This window comes from Telopea speciosissima, chromosome 2, assembly GCF_018873765.1.
Source record: "Telopea speciosissima isolate NSW1024214 ecotype Mountain lineage chromosome 2, Tspe_v1, whole genome shotgun sequence".
NCBI classification, from domain to species: domain Eukaryota; kingdom Viridiplantae; phylum Streptophyta; class Magnoliopsida; order Proteales; family Proteaceae; genus Telopea; species Telopea speciosissima.
Genome location: NC_057917.1, coordinates 64,824,122 through 64,840,031, shown reverse-complemented (window position 1 = coordinate 64,840,031; position 15,910 = coordinate 64,824,122). Strand labels below are relative to the sequence as shown.

At 37.5% G+C, this 15,910-nt stretch overlaps 1 protein-coding gene across 2 annotated transcripts in view; it reads left to right on the top strand.

The window, feature by feature from the left end:
• The window catches only part of LOC122652649 (integrin-linked protein kinase 1-like), a 39,577-nt gene that overhangs the window by 9,398 nt on the left and 14,269 nt on the right, over positions 1-15,910 (top strand). Inside the window, exons 4-8 of one of the 2 annotated variants that reach the window (XM_043846450.1) lie at positions 4,315-4,400; positions 4,520-4,640; positions 10,333-10,412; positions 11,606-11,668; positions 11,816-11,955. In XM_043846450.1, the coding sequence (XP_043702385.1) occupies positions 4,315-4,400; positions 4,520-4,640; positions 10,333-10,412; positions 11,606-11,668; positions 11,816-11,955 (490 nt within the window). The remainder of the gene's footprint in view (positions 1-4,314; positions 4,401-4,519; positions 4,641-10,332; positions 10,413-11,605; positions 11,669-11,815; positions 11,956-15,910) is intronic. The other variant, XM_043846451.1, reaches the window with a different exon arrangement.

Here is a 15,910-nt window from a genome sequence, read left to right as displayed (position 1 = left end):
TTGATGATTTGAAAGAGCCTCCCGATCTTCACAATGCAAGGAGTCGCAGGAGTCCACCTACCCTTTACCACCTTGAGATCCATAAGGATATACACTCACAAAGAGCAGCAGCAATGGCAGCAAGCATAAAGCTAATTTTTATTAATCAAATTCGTATGTAATGCTGGCCTCCCTTACAAACTTATATAGAAGACTCAAAAATAGACTTAGACACTAAAAAGGAATGGCCTAACCCTATCCCTAACCGATTAGGTAACTTAAACTGACTAGGAAACTAGAATACTAAAAGGAAATAGACTCAAAACATGGCTGGACTTATAGAGTCCTAATCCAGCCCAACTTACATCACATGATCAATTAAGTTGTCACATGACCACTTAACCAAGTCACATGATCACTTAAATTGAGCCAATTGGATGCAACCAATTTGAACCGGTTCAATTAAAAAACATAAAAATAAACTAAGTATTGGGCTAATCCCGTATGCAATCTATATACCCATATTTTAGGCCCATAAAAGTGGCCTATTACATTAGAAACCCATGGGATCAAAGGCCCAACATGTATGTAACCCAACACTAGACTTATTCCCAATGAAACAAGCCCTATTTGGTGATGAATCTGCATCAGACTCCTTTTTGGATTGAAAGAGAACTTCTTGTGTTTTTGATAAAGTTGTGGATAGGTTCTCAAAGTTATTAGTTTTCATAGCATGGGTGTAAGGGTGGCTTTTTGGAAATGAAAGAAAACTTTTTATGTTTCAACTAGTGAAGTGATAAAGGTGTCCATACTTCGAATCTTTCTGGTTTTATGGTGTAGAAAGATGATCAGCAAGGTACTTGTGAAGTAGTGGTGGGATGACATATGAGTTTGGGGTTCTAAGTATGTGTGGTTAATAAAATTATGGCCAAGGTTTCAGGTTTCGGTTTTGAGCCGGGTTTTGACTTTTGACCAGGCTCGAAATCAAAATATTTCGTGATACCGTGAAATTTTGGTTGAAATCTAGAAGGTTTCGAGGTCCAAATGGCCAAATTAGGTCCCAAAATTTCTATGAAACCCTATTTTAGGCCCTCTAAACATAGTGGAACCCTTAGATTGTAAAAAAACACACCCAAAATGGTAGTTTGATATTGGACCCTAGGTTGGTAGCATATATTATATGTTACTGTGTACATTTCTAATATGGTCTATTCCACACAACTTTGAATCTTGCACAAAACTTCCACAAATGTGGCAAAACGTTGCTTTTGATGCGTTCCACTACTGCCCAACAACTCATTCCCTGCTTGTATGAGAGTGATTTGGCCAAAGATCACAAAAAAACTAAGTTTCCATAAACCTTAAGAGTCAAAACCAGCAAAACCAACTTATTTCGTTCGAAACTAACAAAGTCCACTAATAAAGCACTGTTCTGTGGACAAATTTACTTGTGATATCTGTGAACTTGCAAAGCACACAAGGTCCCCTTATTTTCCCAGTGACAATGAAAGTCATATTCCTTTCTCTATTATCCACTAAGAAAAAGTTATTTATAAGATAGCTAGAGTGAAGGAAAGGAAGAGTAGAGATCTCGACAATGTTAGATGTATTAAAAATGAAGATGAAAAAGTACTAATAAGGGATGAGGTTATTAAGAAGAGATGGGAAGGTTATTTCTGCAGCCTACTAAATGAACACACTTCGAGTAATAGTGTTCCAGAAGACTGCATTATCCATCAAGAAACCACATGTCGTAGATATATACGAAGGATTAGGGTGTCTGAAGTAAAAGAAGCTTTAAGGAGGATGAACGTAGGCAAGGCACATGGCCCAAATGAGATCCCAATAGAAGTGTGAAAGAGCTTAGGAATCTATGGTTTATCTTGGCTAACCAAACTATTTAATAAGATTACAAGCACAAGGAAAATGCTAGATGAATGGAGGAGAAGTATTGTGGTTTCGATTTACAAAAAATAAAGGTGATATTCATAGCTGCAATAACTATAGAGGCATAAAACTAATGAGTCATACTATGAAATTATGGGAGAGGGTTATTGATGTGAATTCACCTAGAGGGGGGTGAATAGGTGAACGTAGTGGAAAGTATAAACTTTTGCGGAAATAAAAATGTTATCAATATAAGACAAATAAATTGCAAAGATAACACCAAGATTTATAGTGGTTCGGCCAAAACTTGCCTACATCCACTCCTCTCACCTTAGAGAGAATTCCACTAAAAATAATCTTGAGAGTGAGCAAGAGAACTCGTACAAATCTTGATTAAGAGCAAGAGGACTCAAACAACCAACTACTCTTGATTTTGACCAAGAGGACTCAAACTACTCTTGATTCCGAGCAAGAGGACTCAAACTACCATTTAAATAAAGGGTAATAAAGAAGGAGTTACCTCAACCTTAGTAGTGTATGCTACCTTTCAACTTGAAGCTTAAAGCTAAGTGAAGTGAAGGAGCTTGAATGAATGCTTGAAGATGAATGAATGAATGTACACTTCAATACTTCGAATGATCAAGTTTTGTAGAAATGTCTTTTGGTGCCTTTGATTAGCTCTAATTAATTGTGTTTAGCTCAATTAAGATTACCTATTTATAGACAAAGGTGCTCAAAGCATCCATGAGTCATTGCTAAATTCGGATACAGGTCAGGCCTGATGCGGTATGCCGGATCACAGAATTTATCCGTTGATCAACGGCTAAATTCTAACAGTCATAATATGATTCGGTATGCTGGATCATGATTCGGTATGCCGGATCATGATTCGGCACATTCCGTTTGCTCTCTGTAACCATTTTCCTGAGATTGCATATGTGGGATAAAAGTGATTCGGTATACCGGATTATGATTCAGCATGCTGGATCAGCAAATTCTGCTGAAATTGGTTAAGTCCTTAGTTGGACAAATCTGGGTCATTTCCTTTGGATTAGTCCATGTGAAATATGTCTAATTTAACCTCCTAAGGTCATACTATATGTATGTATGCGTGAGTGTGTGCGTTACATTTGAATATGGACCTTAACTCATTTACACCTCAATACAATATTACAACAAGTTCTTTAAGTCTTGTTTTCCATGAATTTGTTTGATGAAGTGTTTTGAGTTGAGTTCTTCACTTTAATTTGTCTTGAAAGTCTTGACTTAGTGCATCAATCTTTTGAGTGCTCCCCCTCACTTGATGCTCTACTCTTGTGTAGTATTTCTATACAATTTAACACAAGTTAGCACAAAGAGTTTATTTGTTATCATCAAAACCATAATGGATGATGTGTGAGGACTTTTCCTCAACAATTGCAACCCACTTGAGACAAGAAACTACTATTGCGGAGAACCAATTTGGTTTTATGCTAGCAAGATCCATGACGGAAGCTATTTACCTAATTAGGAGACTTATGGAAAGATCTAGAGATCGCAAGAAGGATCTCCATATGGTTATAAATTGACCTAGAAAAAGCTTATGACAGAGTCCCTAGAGAGTTAATCTGTCAATTACTAGAGAAGAGAAGTGTTTCAAGTAAATATGTGGACATAATTAATGATATGTATGATGGTGCAGTGACAAACGTAAGAACTGTGGGTGAAGATAGTGGATTCCCAGTTACAACTGGGTTACATCAAGGATCAGCTTTAAGCCCATATTTGTTTGCGCTTATCATGGATGATTTAACCAGAGACATTCAAGATGAGCTTCCTTGGTGTATGCTTTTTGCTGATGATGTTGTTTTGGTGGATGAGATAAAAGCAGGGATCAACACCAAGTTAGAGTTTTGGAGATCAACCTTAGAATGAAAAGGTTTTAAGATAAGCAGAATGAAGACGGAGTAAATGGTGTTGTTCATGATTTTTCCTCGGGTGAAATTAAGACAGAGTTATCATATGTCCATGTAAATAAATATGTTTGGTACTTTGTGGCAGATTTGTGATCTGCAGAGCATATATGGTGCTTTTAATGTGTTTATGCATTTACAAACTTGATAGCCCCCCTAGCCCAAGTATAGTTTTAAAGATAATTTATTTTGTCATCTATGGTAACAGCAGTTTTAAGAAGATCTTCTTTGGTCCACTAGTTGTTGAAAATGAATTCTATTGACTTTGAATGTAGTCTCTTCTATGGTCTCCTAATAGTTGAATCTAGTCACATTTATGTCATTTTTGTTTAGTTGAAAACTTCTGTGACTTCTATTGTTATGTTTTCCATTTAATAATGTGTATTGGAGTTGTCTACTTAGTTATTTCTGTTGAAAGTCCACATTTGGTTTCAATTTTCATCGTCCTATTGGATTTAAATATCAGCTTATTTCATTCATATGAGATATATTGCAGGGAACCTTTTGCAGTGCATCATGGCATGGAATCCAAGTTGCTGTGAAGACACTTGGGGAGGATGTGTTTACTTATGATGATAAAGTGTGGGTTGGTCCTATAGTAGTTGTGGATTTTAAGTTTTTATTTACTTCTTGGTATTGTTTTGCTATATTCTTTGCTGAATCTTTCTTCTTTGACATTTTGGTGTCTGATTGGTTTACAGAAGGGCATTTAGGGATGAGCTTGCTTTGCTTCAGAAGATACGGCATCCAAATGTAGTCCAGTTTTTGGGGGCTGTAACTCAAAGTAGTCCAATGATGATAGTCACTGAATATTTGCCCAAGGTTTACCCTGGTTTTTAAATACTTCTGGTAACATATAATCTAACTGGCTGATAACTGTATCTAGTGCTATTGCCTCCTGAATGCCTTGAGATTCTGTGGTTTTCACTTATCTCTGATTTTGACTTTAAAAAATGTTGTATATTCACACCAATTGATAGTTGATGTACTATTGCCCCCTGAATGCCTTGAGATTCTGTGGTTATCACTTCTCTCTGATATTTACTTTAAAAAAATATTGTATATTCACACCAATCGATAGTTGATTCGAGAGAGAGCCTCTTCAACATGGGCTATCATGTGGCCAGCAAGTTTCAAAGAAATTAGAAACAGTTACTAACCTTTACAAATTCAGCCAAGTTCAGTGTTTTCTGTTTCTTGCTTAAATGCCAACCATCTGCTGTTCAATATGTTGTAGTTGGGTCCTAGGATCTTTGACATGTCCTATTTGAATCCCTGTGGATATCTTGCCTCCAATGAGCAATTGGGAACAGGTTCTGGTTTGATTGGATGGCGAAAGGGAAGTGTCAGAGGAGGTAAATTGACATTATGTATCATTTTTGAACTTCCATTTGGTTGACAATGAAAAGAAAAAGAAAGTATCACTTTAATCGAACACAGAAGAAGTTACCACTTAAAGAAAACCATAGAAATGTCCTTTGCTTTTTGTAAATTTTCTTTGTTTCCCTTCAAACCATGCACAATCTAAGATTTATTTTGAAAGTATTTTGTATGGAAGATCTAAAGGTCAATGAATATCTGACTTTTTAGGAGTCAAATTTACTGAAAGTAATGTTTGAGTTAAAATAATACCGCAAGCGTACGGGTCAATCGTAGCTACGGGTCGAACACGAGGAGATGTACGCCACTCTATTTCACTAACTTTAAAGCAATGCAAAGTGAACCAAAAAGTACTAGATTAAACTAATTAAACTAACAAAAATTAATGCGTCCTAACTCACAAGCATCTAACGAATTAAAGTGGCGTCCTAACACATATCCATCTAACCTATCAAACTAACGCGGATTGGAAGGGATAGATTGCAGCCACACACCACAACCACATAAAAAAAACAAAAGAAGAAGAAGGAGAATGAGATAGAAGAAGAGAGAATGGGATAGAAGAGAGGGAGAATGAGTTTAAGAGTTTAGAGAGTAAAAACCTGTAGTTGAAGAGCCTGGCTTCCTCTTCTAAATCTCCAAGTTTTGTCATCAACTTAGGAACTTAGACTAGAAAGTTTGAAACTAAACTAGAATTATTACAACCATATTGAAGACATAAAATTAAAGCATGAATCAAAAGCATTACAACCATGGAATTGCAAGCATGAAATCAAACTAGAACTGAGAAAGCAAAAAACTAGAAGAAGAGAAGAAGAAATTTCACTAATTAATTGAACTAAAAACTGAATTAAAGCTAAACTAAAACTAACTTAAAAAACTGAACTAGAACTAACTTATTACAACCCAAAGGGCAAGGGGTATTTATAGGGGGAAGGGAGAAGAGAGAAGAGGGAAGTGGTAGGAGAAATATTCCCTATGAAAAGAGAATATTCTCTTCTCCTTCCTCCTTTACAATGCCTTGAATCCCAAGAAAAAAGAAAAAAAATAGAAAGAGGGAGAGAAAAGAATCCTAGATACATAAACCTTCTATTTATTAAAAAGTGACTTTCTAATTCTAACTTGTGCTTCCTTTTCTTTGTAGGTGTCTTCTCCAAGCAATGAGATCAAGGCATCTTTGACTTTTCAACCTTCCATAGATGAGAGAATATCTTTCAAAAGAAATCTATCCCAAGTAGAATACCAAAAGTGCACTTGAAAAGTTGGAGGAGAGAGAGAGCAAGGGTGATGACTAGGATTCCACTCACAATTAATGAAATATCAAATCCGTCCTTCAAAAAACGTGGAGCATGGGATGCTTATATGGGCCTCACTGTTGTATTCCTTACGAAAAATCACCCAAAATAGACCCAAATTTCGTCCAATTTGGAGTTCGGGAGCCCAAGATATCTCAAGTTGAAGTTGGACTGCTCCAGAGCCTTCCAAATGGAATCATTCGGCTGACAGAAAGATAACTTCTAATAATTGTGCTAAGGTCCTTGGAATCTGAACTTCTGCTTTACTTTGTCCCCGGCTGACTGTCAATAATTACAAATTAACCCCTATCCACGGAAACGACCGTAACTTCTTTGTTTCAACTTGGAATCAAGTGCCGTTTGAACCGTTACGAAGCTGACTCGACGGGCTACGCATCCATACTATTAACACCTCAAAATTATGCTAAGGGGCCCACTGTAATCACATTCAAATTTGATTGGTTGGCATGATTCTTTCAGTGCTCAATCCAAACTTGATTTTCTTGACTCCTAGGCGCTTCCGGCTATGCTTAGCATCTTTTGCTCAATTTTCACAAGAATTCACCTAAAACCTGAAAAGCACAAGAAAGCACCGAAGTAACTCTGTCCAATGTGGTAAAATGTATACTTTATGCCCTAAGATTTCACACATAAATGTGCTCATCAAGTAATATGAGTGTAAGGAGATTTTAAAAGGTGAAGGTATTCTTCTGAAAACTTGACTAGCACTGAACACCAGGGGCTGGATTTGGTCTGACCTGGTTTAACTGTATTTTGTTCCCAACAAAAAAAGTACCAATAAAACAAGAAACGATTTGACTGTACATATTCCATTGGTTTGATTGGGTTTCTTTACAACCATACCATTAGGGTTTCTAGCTCTGGTTCTCCTCTGCTTTGGTTGGCAGGCCTGCTGGGGTTCTCAAAATTATAATTAAATTGAGGCAATGCATTAGCATAGCCAGATAGATGAAGGAAGGTTTGAACCTCATTATCCCAATTCTTTTTTGAACTCAACTCAACTTAGCCTTATCCCAACTAAAGGGGGTCGGCTACATGAATCCTTTTTCTCCAATCAGCTTTATTCAAAGCCATACTTGTTACTAGTCCTAAGCTATGTATGTTTTTCCTTACCACTTCTCTTAGAGTCATTTTAGGCCTAGCCTTGGCTCTTTTAGCTCCTTCAATTTGAATCAACTCACCCCTTCATATTGGAGCATTCATAGGTCTCCGTTGCACATGTCCATGCCATCTCAAATGACTTTCTCAACATCCTCATTTTTGCTAACATAAATTAGATCTAATTTGTTCATTTCTTATTAATCTTTTCTAGTTTTACCACTGTTCCATCTCAATATCCTTATTTTAGCTACACTAAGTTTGTTTATATGTTGTTTACCACTACTAAACATTCAGCTCCATACATCTTTGCTGGTCGTACAACTGTCCTATACAATTTTCCTTCGAGTTTTAAAGGATTACATCGATCACACAACACTCCGGACACATCCCTCCACTTCGTCTACCTTATTCTAAATCTTTGTGCAACATCATCCTCTATTTCCTCTTATTGATTTATCATTGAACCCAGGTACCTAAATTTTTCACTTTACAGTATCTCTCTATCATCAGTTTCCACCACCTCACTTTCAGCCCAATTGTTGCTAAATGTACCACCATATACTCTGTTTTACTTAGTTTAAAACCTTTTGATTCCAAGGTTGATCTCCATAATTCAGACTTTTTATTTATCTCTGCCTTTGTTTCATCCATCAAAACAATATCATTAGCAAAAGCATACACCAAGGTATCTGATCTTGAATGTGTCTAGCCAGCGTGTCTGTGATTAGCGCAAACAAATATGTGGGCTCAAAACTTGGAAACAGCCTCTCTTGCGAAGCAAGGGGTAAGGGCTGTAAGGCTGCGTAGATTTGCCTCTCCCAGACCCTGCTGTAGCGGGAGCCTCGTGCACTGGATGCTCTTTCTGTAATTGGGAATTCACTACCCTGCCCCCATAGTTCTTACGCTAGTCACTACACCATTATACATATCTTTAACCATGTCCATAAATTTACTCAAAATAATTTTCTTCTTTAACACTTTCCAAATTAACTCTTTAGGGATTCTATCATAAGCTTTTTCTAAGTCAATAAAAGACCGTATGAAGATCCTCCTCACATTCTCTAAATCTTTCCATTAGCCTCCTAAGCAAATAAAGAGCTTCTGTTATAATGTGTGTGTGTGTGTGTGTGTGTGTGTGTGTGTGTGTGTGTGTATACATGTATAATGTATATATATATATATATAATGTTGATGTATACATTTATGCTGCCCTTCCCTAACAGTTCAAGATTTTAGGTGAAATGGTCGCGAACATGGTATCAGAGCAGGGAGGTCAAGTGTTCGACTCCTGGGAAGTGCATTGGAAGAGTTTTTCCTGACATTTCTTCTTCCTCGGTGCCACATAAAGGAAATGCCATGTGAGCTCTACGTGCAAGGACCATGTGATCTTGTCTTGCACATGCAGGGGAGTGTTGATGTATGCATTTACGCTGCCCTTCCCTAACAATTCGAGCTTTTAGGTGAAATGGTAGCGAATATATATAAATATAAATATATATTTTTATTTATTTATGTATGTAGGATGGACGCAAACATATATATATATATATATACATACATATAAAGGTGCCTTAGTGACACTAGGACAGAAAATGAGATAAGTAGAATGAAGATGGAGTATATGTTGTGTAATTTTAGTGACACTAGGACGTAAAATGAGATGGTGAGAATTGATGAGAGGGAGATTCCCCAAAGTGATTATTTTAGGTATCTGGGTTCAATCATAAATAAAGAAGGTGATATAGAAGATGATGTTTCACAGAGAATTAAAATAGGATGGATGAAGTGGAGAGGTGTGTCTGGAGTGTTGTGTGGATCGACGTATTCCTTTAAAGCTTGAAGGAAAATTTTATAGGACAGTCATATGACCGGTTATGATGGATAGTACGGAGTGTTGTGTAGTTAAGAAACATCATCTAGATAAACTGAGTGTAGCGGAGATGAAGTAAGGAATGATCATGTTAGAGTTAATTTGGGAGTAGCCACGATATTTGGTAAGCTATGACAAAGTTGTTTGAGGTGGCATGGCCATATACATCGAAGGCCTTGGGATGCTCCAGTACGAAGGACTGGCTTTATTCCGATTGAAGGAACTAAAAGAGCTAGGGGCAGCCGGGCAGGCCAATTTACCTTAGGAGATGTAGTGAGGAAAGATATGCATAATTTAGGCCTTGTAAGTTGTATTCAGTATGACCTCGATTCCTCGAATAGAACTGATTGGGGGGTGGGGAGGGCAAGTATCGATTCAGCTGACTCCATTTAATTGGGATCAGAGTTCAAAATCTCATCGAAATTTCGGCCAGGCCGAGATGAGATGCTATGTCGAAAAAAAGAGAGGAATATTTTGGAAATTTCGGTCTAGAAAATGCATGGTTTCGTCGAAATTTCGGTCATTTTGGCATTTTACACCCGAATGGCCAAGCAAAACTCATAGAAAAAATACAATATTTCGGTGAAATTTGGCCCAAATTTCGGTATCTCGGAAATTGCGGTCTGGCCAAAATGGCCTTCCGAGATGAGATTTAATACTATGGTTGGGATAAGGCTGAGTTGTTGTTGTATATATATATATGACTCAATTATTGGTTCATTTATGTGTGAAATTTTAAATGGAAAAAAGAGAAGGCGGTGTATATTTCGGTCTTTATATTTATTTGTTTCATTTGCTAAGCAAAACTCAGCTTTAACTTGAATTTACTTTGCCTATGTCGGTGCAGGGAGATCTCTATGCATTCTTGAAAAGAAAAGGAGCATTAAAGCCGGTGACAGCAATCAGATTTGCTCTTGATATTTCAAGGTCCATTACCTACCTTATGTGCTGGGTTTCCCCTCTCTTCTTTTGTTGCCATTGCAAACAAATTAACAAGTGAAGCCTGATTTTATAGATTGCAACTTAAATATTCATGCATTGTTAAAGACAATAACGGTAAAAAAGTTCATCATTTTGGTTGACAATAGCATACATTATCTGTAAGATAGAGAAATGCATCACTGTACTGTTTATTTGTTTATTTATTTTTCGACATGGGGGTTCTGTATGATGTTTCCATTTGGTCTATTTGTAAAGCATTTAAAAGAGAAAAATAAACACACCTTCGAAAAATTCTTTCCACCATAGAATGGTACCTGGCACTACTTAAAGGTGTGTGTCTTACTTTTAAGAATTTTGTAAAGTTGATGAGATACAGCTTCAACATAGACAGTGATCAAACAATGGGATAAGTCATTTTATAGATTTTGGAGATCTTTTCTGGAATTATTGTCCATTTTCTTTTCTGTTTCTTCTTATATTTCATGTGTATATTAAATTATTAATACAAGTTTCTGTTTTCAATAAGTGGTCTAAACTCTAAATAAATATAAAATTATAAAAAATTTAAATATTGCAAGAAAGAAATAGATTTAACAGATAGTACTTGATTACTTGTTAATTCTATAGACCTTGCATATTATATGTAAACCTTACTATTCTATGCATGCGTGAGAACTTATGCCCCTATCTATTGATTTCCTTACATTGTAGATGCTTGTTCTGCTTCTGTTATTGTTCCTAGGGGTGTACTAATGTTTGTTCTATCACTGGAAGGTCCTTTGAAAATTATGATCATTACGTTGTATCTTCATTTCCATGATTTTTACTATATGTCCACACATGTTGATGTATTTCCACAAAATACTTCTATTTCCCACATGGGCCAAATGCTTGAAAAATGCTTAAATTTAAAATCCTTGTACCGGTAGTTTTAAAATAAGGCAGATTGCAAGCTCTGTGGTGCTAGATCCTGAAAGGCCACTCTCTACGTTGTAATTAATGAATCATTTGATGTTTCACATCATACTTGACCCAAAATTAAATTTAAAACCTTGCACTATTAGTTCTAAAAAAGTGTGGATTGCATGAACCTCAAAGGTCACTCTACATTGTACCTCATGAACTGTTATGAATCATTGCTGTTTCTTATTGCTGGAATTTCTTTGTTTATTTTGCAGGGGAATGAATTATTTGCATGAGAATAAGCCTGAAGCTATAATTCACCGTGATCTTGAGCCTTCGTAAGTTCTCATTTGTTCAGTTGCTTTTATTTTCTTGAAATTCTCATGTGAAACTTTCATATTTTATAATATAATTTGTTCTAGTTCTACCTTAATGCTCTGAGACTGTTGGAATTTCTTTTTTTTGGTCTACGAGTAAGATAACAGAAATATATTGCGGGATGATTCTGGACATCTAAAAGTTGCAGACTTTGGAGTTAGCAAGCTGCTCAAAGTGACAAATACTGTTAAGGAAAATCCTCAAATGTGCAGCATAGAGGGGGATAGTAAGTCTGCTATTATCCAAAGTTATCCTATTTTGTTGTTTTTCTTTGATAATCTAGATTCTTCATGAAGATATTCATATTTATATTTAAATATTTGGTAATTGTTGATATGGAATCATCCATGAACTTGAACTGTCCCTATGTAGTGTGTCGTTATGGAAGTAGTTTGGAGAAGAAGGATATAAGTGCATGGTTCCCAGTTGGATCTTGCTGAACTCCATGTTACTAATGGATGATTGCTTTTGTGGATTTTATTGTGTGTTCGTTTAGGACTCAAGTGTTGTACATGTGGTAGTAGTTGTCCTATTTATTAGTCCCACAAGGTATTTTTCGAATTTGTTTTTGTATGGCTTGTGTTGGAGGTCTTTGTTTTATGCTGTCCAAGTTTATTGAACTGGTGGGTTAATGTCCAGGTTTTTAGGCTTCTCAAAGACGATGCATTGGCTAGCTGATGCCTATGTGATAACTGATTGATGACCCAAAATTTCGATGAGATTTTTAAAATTAAAGGGTCATATCACATATGTAACAATACCAGGGAATATAACCAGCAATGAGGAAAAAGAATAAAGTAGAGTGGGGAGCCTGCTAGAGAGTCTAATAACCAATAACCAGCCTCCCCCTCTATCGATTATATTTAGGGAAAATTACACTGCCACCCCCTAAGGTTTGTACTAAATACAGTGCGACCCCCTGTTTTTTCAAAATATACACCTTGACCCCCTGAGTTTAGGATACTTGTTACACTCAGCCCCACTCCATTAGAGCATTCCTGTTAGTTGTTGACGTGTTGGCCATTGATGTGTTAAAATGACAAATATACCCTTAATAGGGTGTGAACTTACCATTTTATCCATAGGGCAGCCCAACTTCACACCCCCTTCCCCTGCTACTCGAATCCGACACGGGTGATTTAGGGTTCTAGCAATCTGCCTCAGGCCATCTTCAAGCCCATCACCGACGGTGACTCGCCAGAAATTGCAGTAAAAAAAGGAAGGAAATCAGAAGAGAACTACTCAAAAAAGGTGTACCCAGCTGAAGAGTTCTAAATGCTACCAGTACCAGAAGAGAACTCTTCAACCAGTGGATTGTTGGCTCTGCAAGTTTGGGGCAACGATCGAAACCCCAAGCCCTAGCAAATGCAAGTGATAAAAGCAGTGATATATTCCATCAACAACAACTATTTTATTCTGCAACTCAGTCCAACGGCATGATAAATCTAGAACCTGGTTTCGATGTGGCTCTTTCAACAGGCAAGCTTATGGCAAGGGCGACTCTTGGGTTGTAATCACTCAAGGAAAAGACACACATACCCCAAATATTAGAGAGAACGAGAGAGGAAAGAGAGAAATTGATTGGGTTCCAGCTTCTGCCTCAAACCAGCAAGTAAGGGAATTACAGAGATTAGGGAAGAGAAACTGTATGCAACCAAATTTTTATTCCAAAATCCAACTCTTAATCGTTGGGAACAGCCAAGTATATAAAGGGAAAACAACTCCTAATCCTAATCCTATTTTGAAACTGGATCAAAACTTGACTCTTAACTCTAAAACATAAATAAAGATGAACTCAGACTCATCTTGCAGCGGCAGGGATTAGATTGCCTCCCTGGGGCGATTCAAAACCTAGATTCCTGCCCCCAACCAGTTCCCCTGCCATGAGATTGAAGTCTGAAACCATTGCTGGTCACCGGAACCTGCGTTCTCCGCTGAAGAATATGTAGAAGAATCGACTGGTAGAAGTTGGCAAAAATTACTCCGCCATTTCTGGTAACTGTAACGAACTCCAAAAGCAAAACTCCCAAGTCCTAACTTGTAGTGATCTTTTCGGCTTCTTCTACAGAAAATTTAGAAGCAACCATAATTCTTATTTTGAAATCAAATGAATGATCTCTCCTACTCAGCTACAGAAACCTGAGGAGTAGGACGAAGGTTGCAATGGTGGTGGGGCGGTGGTTGAAGAAGAAGAAGAAAGAAGAGGAGGAAGAAATAGTGGTGGGCCCCACTTTTTTATGTTAGAAAAACAAAAAATTAGAATAGGGTTATATTAATTGAAGGGCAAAATTGTCATTTAAATTTTATACTTGACACCGTCCACTTAAAAGGTGCTGGGTGTATATTTTGAAAACATAGGGGGTCGCATTGTATTTAGTACAAACCTCAGGGGGTGGCAGTGTAATTTTCCCTTATATTTATAGAAAAGCTGATTACATAGACAGGTTCCTACTCTAACTAGGAAACCAGAAAAGTAAACAATAAACTAATTGTAGAACCCTAAACTAACTAGGAAATAAGGAAATAAGGAAACAAAAAAGCAACCCACGATAGAGGGACTCCCCCTATTGTGGTATAGATAGAATATCCCACGGATTAACACTGCCCCTCAAGCTGGAACATACATCACCCACGCCCATCTTGGAACAACCTTTCCGGAATGCAGGGCCAAACAGGGGTTTGGTAAACAAATCACCAAGCTGATCAGCATAGGAGACAAATGGAATAGCAATTAGTTTATTCATGATGGCATCTCTCACAAAGTGACAATCAACTTCAATATGCTTGGTTCTTTCGTGGAACACTGGATTATTAGCAATGTAGATAGTAGCTTGGTTATCACAGAACATCTTCATAGGAGAGGTGATTGGAAACCCCAACTCTTGGAGTAGTGACTGCAGCCACATAAGTCCAGCTGCAGTATGACTCATAGCTTGATACTCAGCCTCAGTACTAGACCTAGCTATAGTTATATGCTTCTTGCTTCGCCAAGTGACTAGGTTTCCTCCAACAAAGGTACAATATCCTGTGGTAGATCTTCTATCACTAGTAGCACCAGCCCAGCAGTCAGCATCAGAGAACCCTACCTAATCAAATACTTTAAAATTCGACAGGCTGCCTCCCAATGAATTTTCTTAAGTGATTGCATAAAGACTGATGACACCAACTACAAATGATATATCCAGTCTAGTAATAGTCAAATAAATAAGCTTGCTTATCAGTCTCCAATACTGGTGCTTGTCTTCAAGGTTTTCGCCATCATCAGTGCCAAGCTTTTGGTAGGGGTCCATAGGAGTGTCGACAGGCTTGGAAGCAAGTATACCTGTTTCAGATAGGAGATTTAATGCATACTTCCTTTGTGACAGACTAATCCCCTTCTGAGAAAATAACTGAGAGGACCTAAGTCCTTCATCTAGAAGTGCTGGTGTAGATATAACTTTACTGTTGCAATTCCAGATACATCATCCACGGATATGACTATATTATCCACATAAACTACTAATATCACGACCTTGGAGTCCTTGCACCGTATAAAGACAGAGTGGTCAGAATAACACTGAGAAAACCCACATTGAGTAACAACAATGCTGAACTTGTCAAACCAGGATCGAGGGGACTGCTTCAACCCATAGATAGCCTTGTGTAACATGGAAACTCTGGTAAAATTCCCCCTGTGCAACATACCCAGGAGGTTGCTCCATGTAGACTTCCTCCCGTAGATCACCATATAGAAAAGCATTCTTGATGTCCATCTGATAAAGAGGTCAGTTCAAATTGACGGACCAGGGTATGAGAACACGAACTGAATTCAGACGGGCAACGGGAGAAAATGTCTCAAAATAGTTGACGCCGTAAGTCTTAGTGTACCTTTTTGCAACCAGCCGTGCTTTGAGATGTTCAATAGTACTATTGGGGTTGTACTTATGGTGTACACCCAGTGACACTTCACAAGATCTTTACCTGGGGGGTAAATCCACTAGAGTCCATGTCTGTTGAGATAATAAGGTGTCCATTTCTGTGTCCATAGTCACTTTCCAATCACAAGATCCTTACCTGGGGGGTAAATCCACTAGTACTATCGATTCTTCTTCTCTAGACAGTCCCCCTTTCCATCCATTCTCTTCTCTTCTGATCACTGGTTCTCTTGTTCAGATATTATTACATGGTATCAAAGCGATGACACTTGTCTCCTGGCCCTTTCT